The 15,509-nt window shown below is 41.6% G+C and overlaps 1 protein-coding gene across 1 annotated transcript; it reads right to left on the bottom strand.

Moving 5' to 3' along the window:
- Window positions 1-4,226: 4,226 nt before the first annotated feature.
- On the bottom strand, window positions 4,227-5,272 carry LOC129941781 (outer dense fiber protein 3B-like). The gene is made up of 4 exons (XM_056050505.1): window positions 5,113-5,272; window positions 4,830-5,048; window positions 4,581-4,764; window positions 4,227-4,518 (listed from the first exon to the last, which is right to left on the bottom strand). Exons 1-4 carry the CDS (start codon window positions 5,129-5,131, stop codon window positions 4,257-4,259), a joined length of 684 nt encoding a protein of 227 aa, XP_055906480.1. The 5' UTR covers window positions 5,132-5,272; the 3' UTR covers window positions 4,227-4,256.
- Between the last annotated feature and the right edge of the window lie 10,237 nt (window positions 5,273-15,509).

The raw sequence follows: 15,509 nt of genomic DNA, 5'->3' as shown, positions 1-15,509 counted from the left end.
GATTGGATTCGAAGACCTTCCGGGCTGGAGCGTTGATTTCCATTCGTTCTACAAGACCTAGCCATCTAAGCCGTTGGACTTTAATTCTGCTAACTAGGTCAGTGTCGTTGTACAGCCCGTACAGTTCGTCGTTATATCTTCTCCTCCATTCTCCATCTATGCGTACGGGACCAAAAATCACCCGAAGAATTTTTCCCTCGTAGCATCCTAAGACGCTCTCATCTTTCTTTGACAGAGTCCAGGCCTCAGCTCCATAAATGAGAACCGGGATGATGAGTGTCTTATAGATGGTGATTTTATATGCTCGAGAGAGGACTTTATATTTCAATTGCCTTCTAAGTCCAAAGAAGCAGCGATTTGCAAGAGTTGTTCTTCCTTTGACTTCAGCGCTTCGCTGGTGTCTTTGTCTCTGTTAATAGCGGTGCCTAGGTAGACAAAGTCCTTAACTACCTCAAAGTTATAGCTGTCCTTGGTGACATTTTGTCCAAGACGTCGTTGTTTAGCGTCCTTTTTTGATGACAGCATGTATTTGGTCTTGCCCTCATTGACCACTACACCCAACTTCTTCGCTTCCGTCGCAATGCCCAAAAACGCTCCACTGACATCACGCTTTGATCTTTCAATTATGTCAATATCATCTGCTGCGTATCCGAGTAATTGGATGGACCTTTGGAAGATTGTGCCTCTAGTGTTGACGGTTGAGTTTTGCACAATTCTTTCCAGAACGATGATGAAGAATTCGTATGACAGTGCATCGCCTTGTCTAAAACCTTTTTTGACATCAAATGCATCGGTAAGATCTTTTCCGACCTTGATAGAGCAGCGTGCATTCTCCATCGTCCTTCTGCATAAACGGATAAGTTTGACAGGGATGCCAAAACTAGACATTTCTCTGTAGAGCTCTTCCCTATAGATGCTGTCATACGCGGCTTTAAAATCGATGAGAGGTGGTGGGTATCGATTTGAATTTCCTGGGTTTTTTCCAAGATCTGCCGTAGTGTGAAAATTTGGTCGATAGTGGACTTTCCTGGTCTGAAGCCACACTGATAAGGACCTATCAGGTTGTTGACGAACGGCTTCAAACGTTTACATAATACGGCAGTGAGGATCTTATATGCGATGTTAAGGAGACTGATGCTTCTGTATAGTTGGCGCAGTTTAGAGGGTCTCTTTTCTTATGCACACTATGCTGAGATTCCACTCTTCGGGCACGCTTTCTTCCGACCATATTATGCAGATAAGTTGGTGCATGCTCCCTACCAAGTCATTGTCATTGAATAGTTCGGCAGCCATGCCGTCAGCTCCAGCAGCTTTGTTTGACTTCAGTTTCGATATAGCTATCTTCACTTCGTCGAGGACGGGTTGATCTTCGTCGCCGAGGTTGGTTCCATCTCCCTCACAGCGGAATTCGGTTCGTCATCGCCGTTATATAATTTGGAGAAGTGTTCTTTCCATATTCTCAGCATCGACTGCGGTTCTACTACGATGTTCCCCTGATCGTCTTTACAGGCTTCGGTTCGTGGTTGGTACCCTTGGGAGGTTTTCTTTACCTTTTGGAAAAATTTACGAACCTCATTCCTGTTGTGACATCCCTCTATCTCCTCGATCGCGCGCTTCTCATGCTCTCTTTTTTCCATCTAAGAAGCCGGTGTTCCTCTCTCCTCTTCTGCTCGTAGAGCTCGCGATCAGCTCTAGTCTTTTTGTGCAGCGCAGTTTTGTATGCCTCTTGTTTCGCTGCGCGCGCTTGCCGGCATTCGTCGTCAAACCAGGGGTTTCGCTTTGGTGGCCGTGTGAAACCTAGCACTTCAGAGGCGGCATCTCTGATGGCTGCAAGGCAATGTTCCCACTGGTTTTCAATGCCTAATGCAGGCAGCATAGGACTCCTTAAGAGGTTGTTAGAGACTCGATCGGAAAAGGACATGGCAGTCTCTTGCGATTATAGCCGTCTAACGTCGAATCTTCTCACAGTACTTCCTTGTTTTGGCTTGGATCGGGATATCCGTAGCCGTACCTTGGCTACAACGAGGTAGTGGTCCGAGTCAATGTTAGCCTCTCGGAATGTTCGGATATCCTGGATACTGGAGAAGTGTCGTGCGTCGATCGCAATGTGGTCAATCTGGTTGACGGTTGATTAATCAAGAGATTTCCATGTCCCCTTGTGGATATTAAGATGCGTGAACTGCGTACTAGGTACCATAACGTCTCGCCCCGCAGCGAAATCGACCAGCCTGAATCCGTTGTCGGAGGTGGTGTCGTGCAGGCTGTATGTCCCGATTATGCCACCAAATATGTCTTCTCTTCCTATAGCTTGGCATTAAAATCTCCTAAGACAATTTTTGTCATAGCCAGAGCACTGCTCATATGCCTTGTCCAAGAGCTCGAATAATATGTCTTTGGTGTCTTCATCTTTCTTCTCTGTTGGGACATGGGCGCAGCGCATATTAGGCTTATGTTGGCGAATTAAGCCTTGTTGCGGATTGTCGTGATGCACTCGCTCACACTGTTAAAACTCAAAACTTTTTGCCTGAGTCTAGTTCCAACAGCAAACCCACACCCAAATAGACGCTTTCTTTGTTCTCGGTAGCAGTCGCCGTAGTATATATCGCAGTTTGCGTTTGCCCAGTCACGTTTGTTCGGCTGCACGTGGTCTGTTAATTGACCTAACATTCCACGTACAGATTCGAAGTTCGTTGTCCTTAATTCGTTTGCGTTGGTTGTCAACAGTAAATCCGTCCGTATTCGAGGCTTGTTGGTGCTTCGCAACTATGAAAGCTTTTACGTGGCCAGGAAGTCACCCCGACGGCACAACCTCCAACCTGGAGGGCCAGATCCTAAGTATATCTCCAAGGATGGGGAGCCGGATAAAACCGCTCCTTACAGGCCTGGGCTCCGAATAAGTCGAAGAAGCCCTATAAGGTGTTCACTAAGTTGTTCAACCTTACTGGAACTGTAGACGCCACCGTTGATTCCATCTGAAGAATTCCTCCGCTGCCGTCTGGATAAGAAGAGGTGCCTTAGTGGAAACACCTTCACCCCCTTTCTCGTTTGCTGCCCCCAACAACTTTTCACTGGGATTAAAACCCAATCTCCAGTTGAGGTACTAGGCACCCGATGTTCACCGCGGGGAGGTGAGAGTAGGAGTTGGTAGACAGAGGTGGGTTTTGAGAAAAACCTCTGGACGCTTGTGTCCCCTTAAATTCACATGTCTACCATTTGAACATCAATGCCAAGTGAACTGAGGTTAGAAAAAGAAAAAGATCAGTGGCTCAAAAAACCATTGAAAACTACTTAGGCGCCAGTTATAGCTATCATTGGTTTTCATCATGGAAAACAAAAACATTTGTATTTTTTGACAGGTCGTTTATAGCTATCCTTAAAAATTTCTTTCATTGCAAAAAATACCCTGATTGAAATCCACCGAAAAGCTTTTACTGACAGAAATCTGTCATTGGAATGGTGTGGAATCGGAACCCATATCAATGGAACGTTCCGTTTCAGTTTTGAACATAAAAGTATCAGCTTTTCGGGAAAATGAATTTCCGTCCGGAAAATAGAAAAATACATTTTTAGAGAAAAATAAATGCGCAGCTACACTTTTTTTTTCAAAAAAATGTGTTGTGTGATTTCCGATCAGTATATAATTTTCGTTTCTTATTAAAGGGAAACACTGTCAAACATTGATTCAAACATTTTTCCGGATCGATTTCAATGATAGCTATAACTGCTGCCTTACAACTTTCAAAAATTCCTGTGTGCACTGTGCGAGTCATGTCAACGATAGAGGGGACGTACAGTTTTATGCCCAACGGATAATTTCAGAAAGCACTTTTAACGACAAGAATTACTATCGGAAGGTTTGTTAATTCCTCGCAAGAGGCAAAACCCGTGAAACAAACATGAGGCGGTACACGTAGGGATTAAACCCAAGACTTCTAGCATGACAGTCTTACACACTAACCATCACTTTAAGGGTACACCAAAAGTGTAGAAAAATAATAGAACTCATGCATTCGTTAAAAAATACCCTTTCTATTTCCGGTTTCAGAGCATTCGTAAAGTATAGGGCTCCTATAACCCGTTTCAGGACTTACTATGAAAATAAAAATTAGCTATACTTACTTCTGTTGTACCATATTCTGGTGGGTTTCCTACCTTCCTAATTTTAACAGAATTTCCTCTTATCGGAAATTTAACTGTTTTAACAATAAATAAAACACTAGTTTTTTGCCGCGAACAATGAGCTTCTTTTATTTTTCTTAGTTATCACACTCTATGATCATTGGTGGGGCATACTCTGCATGCCTTAAGCCAAATGTATAAGCTGCACCCCTATGTCCGGGCTTATGTTCAATAAGATTGTAAGCATTCGATCCTGGTGAAATGTTTTTAAACTCATATTTATTTCGAGCAGCCATCGTATAGACCGGACTTCGTTTAAGTTTGTTATTTAAGTCAGTTTGCCCATAGGCAGCTGGACCAGGAGAACGAGCTTTCGAATCGACTATATTCAGTAATCCCCTAGAAATAGAATTCAAATTATAAGAACAGTGAAAAGTCATAAATTCGAAGACCAAACTAACATAGTGTAGGCAGGAACACTTGGTTTTGTTGGCATTCCATACATATAAACATTTGGACCAGGGGCTATTTGCTTATATCGATAGTTATTCTTTCCAACCATTGTATATGCCGGAGCATTGACACCTTTGAAATGTGGCTTTTTGTGGACTTCATGTGCAGCGGGACCAGGACTTTTAAATTTTTCTAAAAGAGTTTTAAAATTTCAATAGATATTTAATAATTCAAATGGATTATTTGAAAAACGTTACCTGGTATTGGAGTAAGTGTGCCCATTGTGTATTGATGGGCTTTGTTATTACCATAGCGTGTCATTCCTTCAACCATATAGGCACCTGGACCAGGACTGACCCTCTTATCAATTGTTTTGGTTTGAACTCTAATTGAATATTGAGGTTGCCGTTGTTTTCGAACATCATGTTCGACATAACCAATTATTGGTGGGAGACCATATGCTCCAGGTCCAGGCCCTAAGAAATAAAAATATTTCTTGTTAAAAACAAATAAACCCTTACAAATATGCAAACTAGTTACCTAAAGGCTTTTTACTCATTTTTGTTGGTGGATTTTTTAAATATTTTTTATACTTTTTTTTGTAAAAATGTAAATTTGGGAGAAATTTAGATCTTTATTACCGAAAGGTTCGAAACTTAATAATTAATTTTTTGACAATTTTATGATTTTTGATTTATGTTTATTTTTACTACTTACATTTGTTTACGAACTAAGTAGTTATTATTTTCTTTGAAAAAGGTTAAATAGGGTCATTCCTTTCGTGGTTTTAAGGCGGTCTTCCTTTACTGTGCTGTTCTGTGGGAGTAGATTCCAAGACTTTCCGGACCGAGGCGCCCTACGTGACCCAGCCATCTGAATAATTGGACTTTTATCATTCTGACTAAGTCTTCGTCCCTCCACAGACCGTTCAGCTCGTCGTTCTGACCTTTCCGCAACTCACTTTCTATGCAACCGGAACCGTAGATCACGTGAAGAATTCTGAAACGACCCAAGGTGCTTTCATCCGCTTTTGTCATAGTACATGCTTCTACCTTAATACCACATTGACTTCACGCTGAGTTCTTCCGATTTTGTCAATGTTATCTGCATATACCAGTAATTGGACAGACTTCTGAAAGATGGAGACTCTAGTGTTGACGTGGGAGCTTTCTTTCAAGGACGATGTTAAATGCATGACAGGGCATCACTTTGTCTAAAGTCTTTTTTCGTATTGAAAGGTTCTGTTAAGTTTCGTCCAACCTTTATGAAGCAGCTCGTCTCTGTAGTTGCTGTCATATTCGGCCTTTCAATCGATAAAAAGATGGTGGGTGTCGATTTGATGGTCTTGGGTTTTTTCCAAGATCTGCCGTAATGTAAATATTTGATCGGCTGTAGACTTTCCTGTTCTAAAGCCACACTGATAAAGACATTTCAGGTTGTTGACGATGGGTCTTATTCGTTAACATATTTCGGCAGGGAACATTTGTAAGCGATGTTAAGAAGACTGTTTTTATACAGATGGTTCAAATACAAAAGAAGGGGTTGGTGGAGGAGTGTACTCTGAACGACTGAAATTACGTCTCGCATTCCGCCTTCCGAATTAATGTAGCGTGTCCCAGGTGGAACTTTTGGCAATAAAGGAGTCTTGTTCTGGCTTAAAAAAAACGTGATATCATCATCAGATATTCGCATTTTCTCAGATATTAAGGCCGCTATCAAATCTCTGGACTTTGTCTCTGCCACGTTTGGCACATACTGGCATACCAATCGCTGCTTGTAAACTGTTGCTAATGCAAGACGATATGAAAAAGGCAAACACCAGGTGAAACAACATCACCACGTGCTAGATTTAAGACGTTCAAGGTGCTTGCTATCTCTAAGCAGATCCCATATAAGCTCGATAATAGGTGTCAGAACCGGGCACTGTCTAAAACGAAAGCACGCCACGCAATTAGGCATATTCCCAAATAACTTTTGCAGAAGCTGTTTGGACAAGGAAGAGGAGGAAGCTCAAAAACGCAAGAATTACCTAGGAGAATTCTTCTTTTACGATCTAAACGATCTAAGTCATATCAGCCTAATCGACCTCTCACGTTTCGTAAGGGACTTAAACTGGTTCCATTGAGCTTAGGAGGAAGCCTCAAGATTCATGTGGTATCAAAATGGGCTATTATACTGGTCTAGGTCCGTTTCCATCATGGACAGCCACTTTAACCTAACCTAAGCTAAGTAGACTAATATCTCTATAGTTGGTGCAGTTTAAAGGATCTATTTTTTTTTCCTTTTGGGTATGCTTTCTTCCTACCATGTTTTACAGATAACTTGGTGCATTGAAGCCATCTGGTCCAGAGGCTTTGTTAGACTTTAGCTTAGATATGGAAATCATTACTTCGACTAAGTCGGAAAAACGGTATTGTTTGTTTTCGTTGTCTATATTGAATGGATCATCCTGTCTGACAGAGAAATTCGGTTTGCCGTCGCCGTTATACAGTCTGCAGAAGTGGTCTTTCCATATCCTCACGGTATGACTGCGTTTTGACTATAATGTTTCCACTTTCGTCTTTCAGCCTACGCTTCAAGGTTTATGTGCTTGTGAATTTTACTCATAAAACTTTCGACGTTCATTTCTGTTTTTGAACCTATTTTGCTCATAGAGCTCGTGGGCAGCTCTCGTCCTTCTATGCAGCGCCACTTTGCGTGCCTGTTGTTTGGCTGCATTTGCCTGCCGACATTCCTTATCAGACGAGGGGTATCTTTTTGGTGGCTGTTTGAAACCCAGCACGTCAGAGGTGGCTTCTCTGCTTGCATCTTGGCAATGTTGCCACTGGGTATCGATACATTGTGTTTCTGGCAGAGAACTTCGAAAGAGGTTACTAGTGACTCGATCAGCGAAGGATATGGTGATCTCTTGCCATTGTAGCCGTTCGAGGTTGTATCTTCTTCTAGCTTCTCTCTGTTTTGCCTTAGGTCTACAAACACGAAGTTCTACCTTAGCTACAACTAGGTAGTGGTCCGCGACGATGTTAGCTTCTCGGAAATTTCGGACATCTATGATGCTGGATCAATATGGTGAATCTGGTTGAAGAAAGATTGATCAGGAGATTTACAAGTTCCTTTGTGGATAGAGAACGTTCGTGGAATTCCTTATTCAAAAAATCGACACTTTCTCGTCTACGGTGTAGATACTCAATACTCACAGTAGATTAGAATGTTTGGAAAAAAATGGCTACAGTAGATGACCAATTTTGAAAAAAAAACCATCTTTAGTGATGAGCCACATTTCCCCTCAGTGGATTCGTCAATAATCAAAATTTACGCATGTAGGCAAAAGATAATTCAAGAGTGATTATCGAAAAACCAATGCACCCATTAAGCGACTGTTTGGTTCGGTTTATGAAAATGAGGCCGAGCGGGTAGTTACTGTGATTGGTGTTCGCTTTCGTGAGATAATAATGAACTTTTTATGGCCCGAATTGGAAAATATGGATTTGAACGATATGTGGCTTCAACAGAACAGTGATACTTGCCATACAGCTAACGAAACAATGGTTCTTTAGTGTGACAAATTTAATGGCCTTTTCATCTCACGTGGTGGTAATGTCAATTGGCCGCCAAGATCAAGTGATTTGAATCCACAGTGGCCCGTTTATGCAAAACTGCTTGCAATATTCATTTTTCGAGTGGGTCTATAAAGCAAAACTTTTTAGTTTACTGGATTCAAAAATATTCGAAGCTCCAGTAATCGAAAAAATTATTCAATTTGGGTTATTGGTGTGCCTTATAGAGTAGGCCTGGTTGAAGATAAGGATAAAACAATTTTGGAATATGTTAGTATAAAGGTAGACAGACAGGTAGTTTTATTGGGGTGTCTTTAAGTATAATTAATAAGGATCAAAGAGTCCTGAGTGCAGGTATTTACTCTTAGGTATAAAAAGATGAAACATTAGACTAAAATAATCATTTAGAATTTAAACGAGCGTTCAAGCAGTTGCTTTTATTTTTCAAAACAATTAAAAATGGATATTCCGAATAAGGATTTGTTTGAACTTTTTGTCAATGCTAGCACTTGGAATGAGTTTATATCTGCCGTGGAAAGTGAAAACCAACTACCAGATGCAAATGCAGTCAAACAGATATTAAAACAATTTTGTTACAACCTCGATAGAAAATCGATAGCAGCGAAAAGATCGAGAAATAACTTCAAACAGAATGCAGAATGACTTTCCTTATTTCTGCATATCAATACCGGACAAACCGAAGAAGCGGTTGATCTCCCAACTACATCAAGAGGAAGAATAAGGAAGCCAATCAATGAGTGCGCAAAATTTACTAAAAAACAAAAACTAACCAAAGCTACAAAGGAGATATGTACAGAACATCTTTCTAAAGCTTTGAGTATAAGATAGAATAAGGACCATGAAAAGGCTGACATAATTTAGGCAATATCTTCTGCTAGTCCACTTCGTATCAAAAGAGTCAAGGAAAGCATCCACACTCGCCAACACAATCCCATAAAATACACCCATGAGAACGCATTAGCTTTGTTTATGGATTTGAGACTCTCAAAAGAAAAATATAAAATCCTGAGAACTTCGTTTAGACCACCACAACATATATGTCTTGCCATCATACAATATGATTACGGTTGCAAAAAAAGAAGCAGTTCCCGAGAACTTGAATTCTCGGAAATATTAGCTAGAGTGAAACTTCAGTACATGATAGATCATATGCGGCTAATAGACAGCAACACGGAGGATCAAATAATTGAACTTCCAAGAAGTCTAACGTTACAAAGTGAATGGGGCTGCGATGGATCATCCGGACAAAGTGCCTTCAAGCAAAAAATAAATACAACAGATATTGAAACAGGCGCACCCATGTTCATGGCATCAGTTGTCCCACTTCGACTCAATATTAGAAATGGGGAACATTGCCAGAACCCTCGCCCATCGTCAGTTCATTTATGTCGGCCATTTATGTTCCAATATGTTACAGAGACTATTTTTTTTTAATAAACATACACTCAAGGGGATATTACTACCCTTATTATGCAGAGGCAAAGTGTGAGCACTAGGAAGAGGAGATAGGGTTTAAAAGGAGATGTCGGTGCACATTGGCTTTGAATTCCTGAATATTGCAATGGCTAGGAAAGACAGAGTGTGGTAAGGCATTCCACATTCGCGTAGTACGGCTAATGAACGAATCTCTTTATTTGACAGTACGACCGAAGTTGGGCTCGAGGGTATACTGATGAGCATTCCTAGAAGCGCGAGTATTACAGTTGAACTGTTTAAGGGGTGGAATGCAACTGGCTATTTCACTAGAGCATAAGCCGTTAAAATAACGGTAAAAAAGGGTCAGACAAGAGACCTTACGACGATGTTCAAGCGAAGTAACTAAACTTATGATAATATTATCATCTATCAGTTTAAATGCTTCACCTTCAATACTATCCAAGAGTCTTAAGTAGGTTGCAGGAGCACCAGCCCAGAGATGGGAGTTATACTCAAGCTTTGGACGTATGTAAGTCTGGTAGATAACAGCCAGATCAGAAGGGGTGAAATATTTCTTGCCTCGCCTAAGGAAACCCAAACACCTTGCGGTATTTTTGGCGACATCGCGTATGTGATCATGCCACAAGAGGTGGTTGGTGACACACATACCAAGAATATCGAAGTGTTCAGTCTCATTGACGCAAGTGCCATCCATAGAAAAAGTCGCTTTAACGATACAAGACAGCATTGGGTTTTCGAAGCATTAATTTCCACGCGGTTTTTAATCCAGATTGAACAATGCTGTTTAGGTCGGAATTTAATGAGCTTATCATATTTTGTCGATGCAGTTCCACATCCGAAGAAGAGGGATGTGAGTCTGAAAACAAATATGAAAAGCTAAGAGTACTATCGTCAGCAAACCAATGTATTGGATTAGATATTGCAGACAGGAGATCATTAATAAAAATGAGAAAGAGTGTTGGAGATAGAACAGAGCCCTGGGGCACACCAGCATTTATTTTGTGGTTTTCAGACTTGAATCTATCCAATACAACTTGTATTGAACGATTTGAAAGGTAATTACTAATCCAATGAAGCCAGGATTCATGAAAATCTAATGAACACATTTTCGATAAGAGAGCCTGATGCCAAACCTTATCAAATGCCTTTGAAATATCGAGTGCAATAATAATACTTTCTCCAAAACGATGTAAAGATTTGCTCCACTGTTTGGTGAGTTGAACCATGAGATCACCAGTGGACCTATTGTTACGAAAGCCGTATTGCCGGTCATTAAGAAGCTTTCGATCTTCAAGATATTTCTTGAGCTGATAATTAATCAGCGTTTCCATGGCCTTGGAAAGAAGGGACGAAAGTGCAATCGGTCGGAAGTTAGAGCGTCAGGAAGATTCGCCTTTTTTTTGAACAGGCTGGACAAATGCCGTTTTCCATCCGCTCGGAACGAGATCTGAGGAGTAGGACAGATGAAAAAGCTTAAGCAGTGGTTTTGCCAGCGTTGAAGAACACCTCTTCAGAACAATAGTGATGATACCATCCGGACCAGCGGATTTATGTGTGTTTAGATCTCTAAAGACTCTTGCCACAGTACGAGTGCGAAAAAAGATTGGTCCCATAGAATCACTAACTCGCTCAAGTACAGGCGGAGTCATAGCACAGCGCTGGCTTCGACGTTACTATCGATGAAGCATAACCAGTTAAAGATCCTGAAATAATTATTGAGACCGTCCCAGTTGGCTTTCTCGTTTTGCCAAACGAGAAATTTGCTGATATAACACAATGGTCAGATGTGCCTATAGGAGATAGAACACTAACAGTGTACTTATCAGGGCCAGAGGTAAGAAACAAGTCAAGAGTGGTTTCTGCTCGACCTTCAACGTCCGATATCCGGGTGGGCTCGTTGACTAGCTGAGTTAGGTGGTTCAACTCAGCGAAGATTTCTGCACACACTCCATCGGGTGTTGTCTGGCCTGAATGTTGAAGCCATGAAGAACTGTGTACATTGAAATCTCCCGTAACAACGATTTCAAGGCGAGGATAGGACGAAACAATTTTTTGGATGGAATCAGACAAAGCATCAAATTCACGAGATGTTGATACTCTGTCTAAATTTGGGCTTCGATAAAGGAAGCAGTAGTGAATAATTTGCTTATTTACGGAGAATTTAATCCACATATAATTAAAAAAGGGATTGGTGCAAAAACCATATTGTGGTAAGAGCAACATCATTCCTAATATATATGGTGAGGCCATGGTGGGAAAAGAATAAAGGCACCAAGCTATACCCATGAATACAAAATTCAGTAGGATCGGAATCCTCACCTACTTGGGTATCACTTAGTGCCAAAACAGCTGGACTGTATGAAACAGTATGGCGGTATGCCAACAAATAATTTGCCCTTAGCCCACGAATATTACAATAATCTACTCTGAATTGTCCAGTCATTGCAAAATAAAAAAATGTCTAAAACCAATACAGATAGAGATGAGAGATGCGAAGCACGAGAAACACTAATGACAAAAACACTGCCAGAAGATTTTTTGAACGGTCAGGTGCAACCGCTCGAATAACTGGAGTCAATGGAGAAGTTATAATGAGGCTCAAAGTAATTTTGATCGTTTTGAATTGCAGAGAAGAGAATATCAAACACTACCACTTGGAGAACTGTCAGAAGAAGCCCAGGAATGCAAAAATAGAGAAATATCGATATCAGAATACGTCTACAGTTTCAAGGATTCGGCAGAATGAGGACCTATTTAACATGCTTCCAAATTCTTCGGATCCACTAATTTCTTCCTTAAGGCATATGAGAAGCCAAAAAGATCTGAAAGAATGATACTCTCCAGAAATGAAGAGTTTATTAGTCCAAAGTCCAAAGAAATAGCGGTTAGCAAGAGTTATTCTGCATTTGATCTCAGCGCTGGTGTTGTTTTCTGCGTTTATAACGAAGCCTAGGTAGACGAAGTCCTTGACTACCTCAAAGTTTCTTCTGTCGATTGTGACGTTTTGACCAAAACGTCGGTGTTGCAGGTCCTTTCTAGACGACAGTATGTACTTTGTTTTGCCCTCATTAACAGTTAAACCCATTTTTGCCGCCTCTACGGACGAGTTTGACAGGGATGCCAAAACTAGACATGGCTCTATACAGCTCGTCCCAGATGCTGTCATATGCGGCCTTGAAATCGATGAAAAGATGGTGGGTGTCGATTTGGTGTTCTTGAGTTTTTTCCAGGATCTGCCGTAATGTGAATATTTGATCAACTGTGGACTTTCCTGGTCTAAAACCACACTGATAAGGACCTATCAGGTTGTTGACGATGGGCTTTAGACGTCCATATATTACGGCAGAGAAGATTTTATAGGCGATGTTAAGTAGACTTATTCCTCTATAGTTGGTGCAGTTTAAAGGGTCTCCTTTTTTCAGGATCGGGCAAACAATACTGAGGTTCCATTCATCGGGCATGCTTTCTTCCGACCATATCTTACAGATAAGTTGGTGCATGCTCCTAACCAACTTATCTCCAGCTGCTTTAAAGAGCTCGGCATTCAAGCCATCTGCTCCAGCGGCTTTATTAGACTTCAGCTTAGATATGGCAATCTTTACTTCGTCTAAGTCGGGAGGACGGTATTGTTGGCTTTCGTCGTCTATATTGAATGGATCATCCTGCCTGACAGCGGAATTCAGTTCTTCGTCGCCGTTATACAGTCTGCAGAAGTGGTCCTTCCATATCCTCAGCATTGACTGATGTTTCCACTTTCGTCTTTGCAGCCTTCGGTTCTAGGTTTATGTACCTGTGAATTTCGTTTCACCTGTTCATAAAACTTTCGAACCTCATTCCTGCTTTTCAACCTCTCAACATCTTCGACTGCACGCTTCTCATGCCCTCTCTTATTTCTTCTGAGAAGTCGGCGTTCCTTTCGCCTCTTTTGCTCATAGAGCTCACGAGCAGCTCTCGTCCTTTTATGCAGCGCCGCTTTGCGTGCCTGTTGTTTGGCTGCATTTGCCTGCCGACATTCCTCATCAAACCAGGGGTTCCTTGCTGGTGGCTGTTGAAACCCAGCACATCAGAGGCGGCTTCTCTGATTGCATCTTGGCAATGTTGCCACTGGTTTTCGATACATTGTGTTGGCGGCAGAGAACTTCGAGAGAGGTTACTTGTAACTCGGTCGGAAAAGGATTTGGCGATCTCTGGCGATTGTAGACGTTCGACGTTGTACCTTCTCCCAGCACCTACCTGTTTTGCCTTGGGTCTGGAAATCCGAAGTGCTACCTTGGATACAACGACGTAGTGGTCCGAGTCGATGTTAGCTCCTCGGAAAGTTCGTACATCCATAATGCTGGAAGCGTGTTTGGCATCGATCGCAATATGGTCAATCTGGTTGATGGTAGATTGATCTGGAGAGGTCCAAGTTCCTTTGTGGATGTTGAGGTGTGGTAAACGCGTACTGGCTACCATGACGTTTCGCCCCGCAGAAAAATCTATGAGCCTGAATCCATTGTCGGAAGTGTTGTTGTGCAGGCTGTTCTTCCCGATTATTCCACCAAAGATGTCTTCCCTTCCTAACTTGGCATTAAAATCACCCAGGATTCAATATCATAGCTAGGGCACTGCTCATATGTTTTGTCTAAGAGCTCGAAGAACATATCTTTGGTGTTGTCGTCTTTCTCTTTTGTGGGGGCGTGCGCGCATAGTAGGCTAATGTTGCCGAATTTAGCCTTGATGCGTATGGTCATGAGGCGCTCATTGATGCACCTATAGCTCAAGACTTCTTGCCTAAGTCTGGCTCCGATGACGAATCCGCATCCAAATAAGCGCTGTTGGTTTTCGTGGTAGCAGTCACCATAGTAAATATCGCAGTTTTTCATCCTCTTTTTGCCCGGCCCATCCCATCGTATTTCCTGGATGGCGGTGATATCTGCTTTATATCGTTCTACGGTCTCCGCTAATTCTTTGGCTGCACGTGGTCTGTTAAGGGACCTAACATTCCACTTGCATATCCGAAGTTCGCTGTCCTTTATTCGTTTGCGTTGGTTGTCAACATTAAATCCGTCAGTATCCGAGGCTTGTTGGTGATTCGCAACTATGAAAGCTTTTACATGGCCAGGAAGTCACCCCGACGCACAACCCCCAACCTGGAGGGCCAGATCCTAAGTATAACTCCAAGGAAGGGGAGCCGGATAAAACCGCTCCTTACAGGCCTGGGCTCCGAATAAGTCGAAGAAGCCCTATAAGGTGTTCACTAAGTAGTTCAACCTTACTGGAACTGTAGACGCCACCGTTGATTCCATCTCGGGAATTCCTCCGCTGCCGTCTGGATAAGGAGAGGTGCCTTAGTGGAAATACCTCTCCCCACCTCTCTCGTTTGCTTTTGACGATTGCATATTAAAATACCGCTATGTTTATGACCTTTGTTAAAACTTCTTATTTTAACAGACATTTCTGAAACGCCCTGTAAACTTTTTTTTTTGAAAGGCACAATTTTTATAGCCTTGGAAATTTACTTCAAGATAAAAACAAATTAAAGAAATATCTTTATTCGTTTAGGAGATATGATTTTTGAAACCAAAAAGTCAAAACGGGCCACTGTCGCCTTTAGACTTCTTTATTTGGGGCTATTTGAAAAAAAAAATGTGTACGTCGATGAGATAATTCGGCATATTAGGCACGGAACCTCTTCGAAAATTTTGACCATCGAATGGAGGTGTGCTTCCGAGGTCTCGGCGCCGGCCGGCGGCCATTAGGCCCATATTTTGTTCAGTACCAATATTGCCATAAAAAATAAAATAGCAATAATTTCCTAAATAATTTGTGTTTTATTCAAAATTAACATCGGCCCTTAAAATCAAACACCCTTTATTTAAGGCTGTAATGACTCTTCGTCATAAAAACACCATCAATTTGTTCAGTTGACTTTTTTTATTA

This window comes from Eupeodes corollae, chromosome 1 (assembly GCF_945859685.1).
Source record: "Eupeodes corollae chromosome 1, idEupCoro1.1, whole genome shotgun sequence".
NCBI lineage: Eukaryota > Metazoa > Arthropoda > Insecta > Diptera > Syrphidae > Eupeodes > Eupeodes corollae.
Note: the sequence above shows the minus strand (reverse complement) of the source record. Positions and strands in the feature narration are given on the sequence as shown.

What these genes read in the sequence shown, in the direction of transcription:
- LOC129941781 (XM_056050505.1), bottom strand. An exon ending in CACACTTACTCCAATACCAG is followed by an intron (nt 4,765 to 4,829) that starts GTAACGTTTTTC and finishes AAACTCTTTTAG; the next exon opens with AAAAATTTAAAAGTCCTGGT. An exon ending in AGTGTTCCTGCCTACACTAT is followed by an intron (nt 4,519 to 4,580) that starts GTTAGTTTGGTC and finishes TTCTATTTCTAG; the next exon opens with GGGATTACTGAATATAGTCG.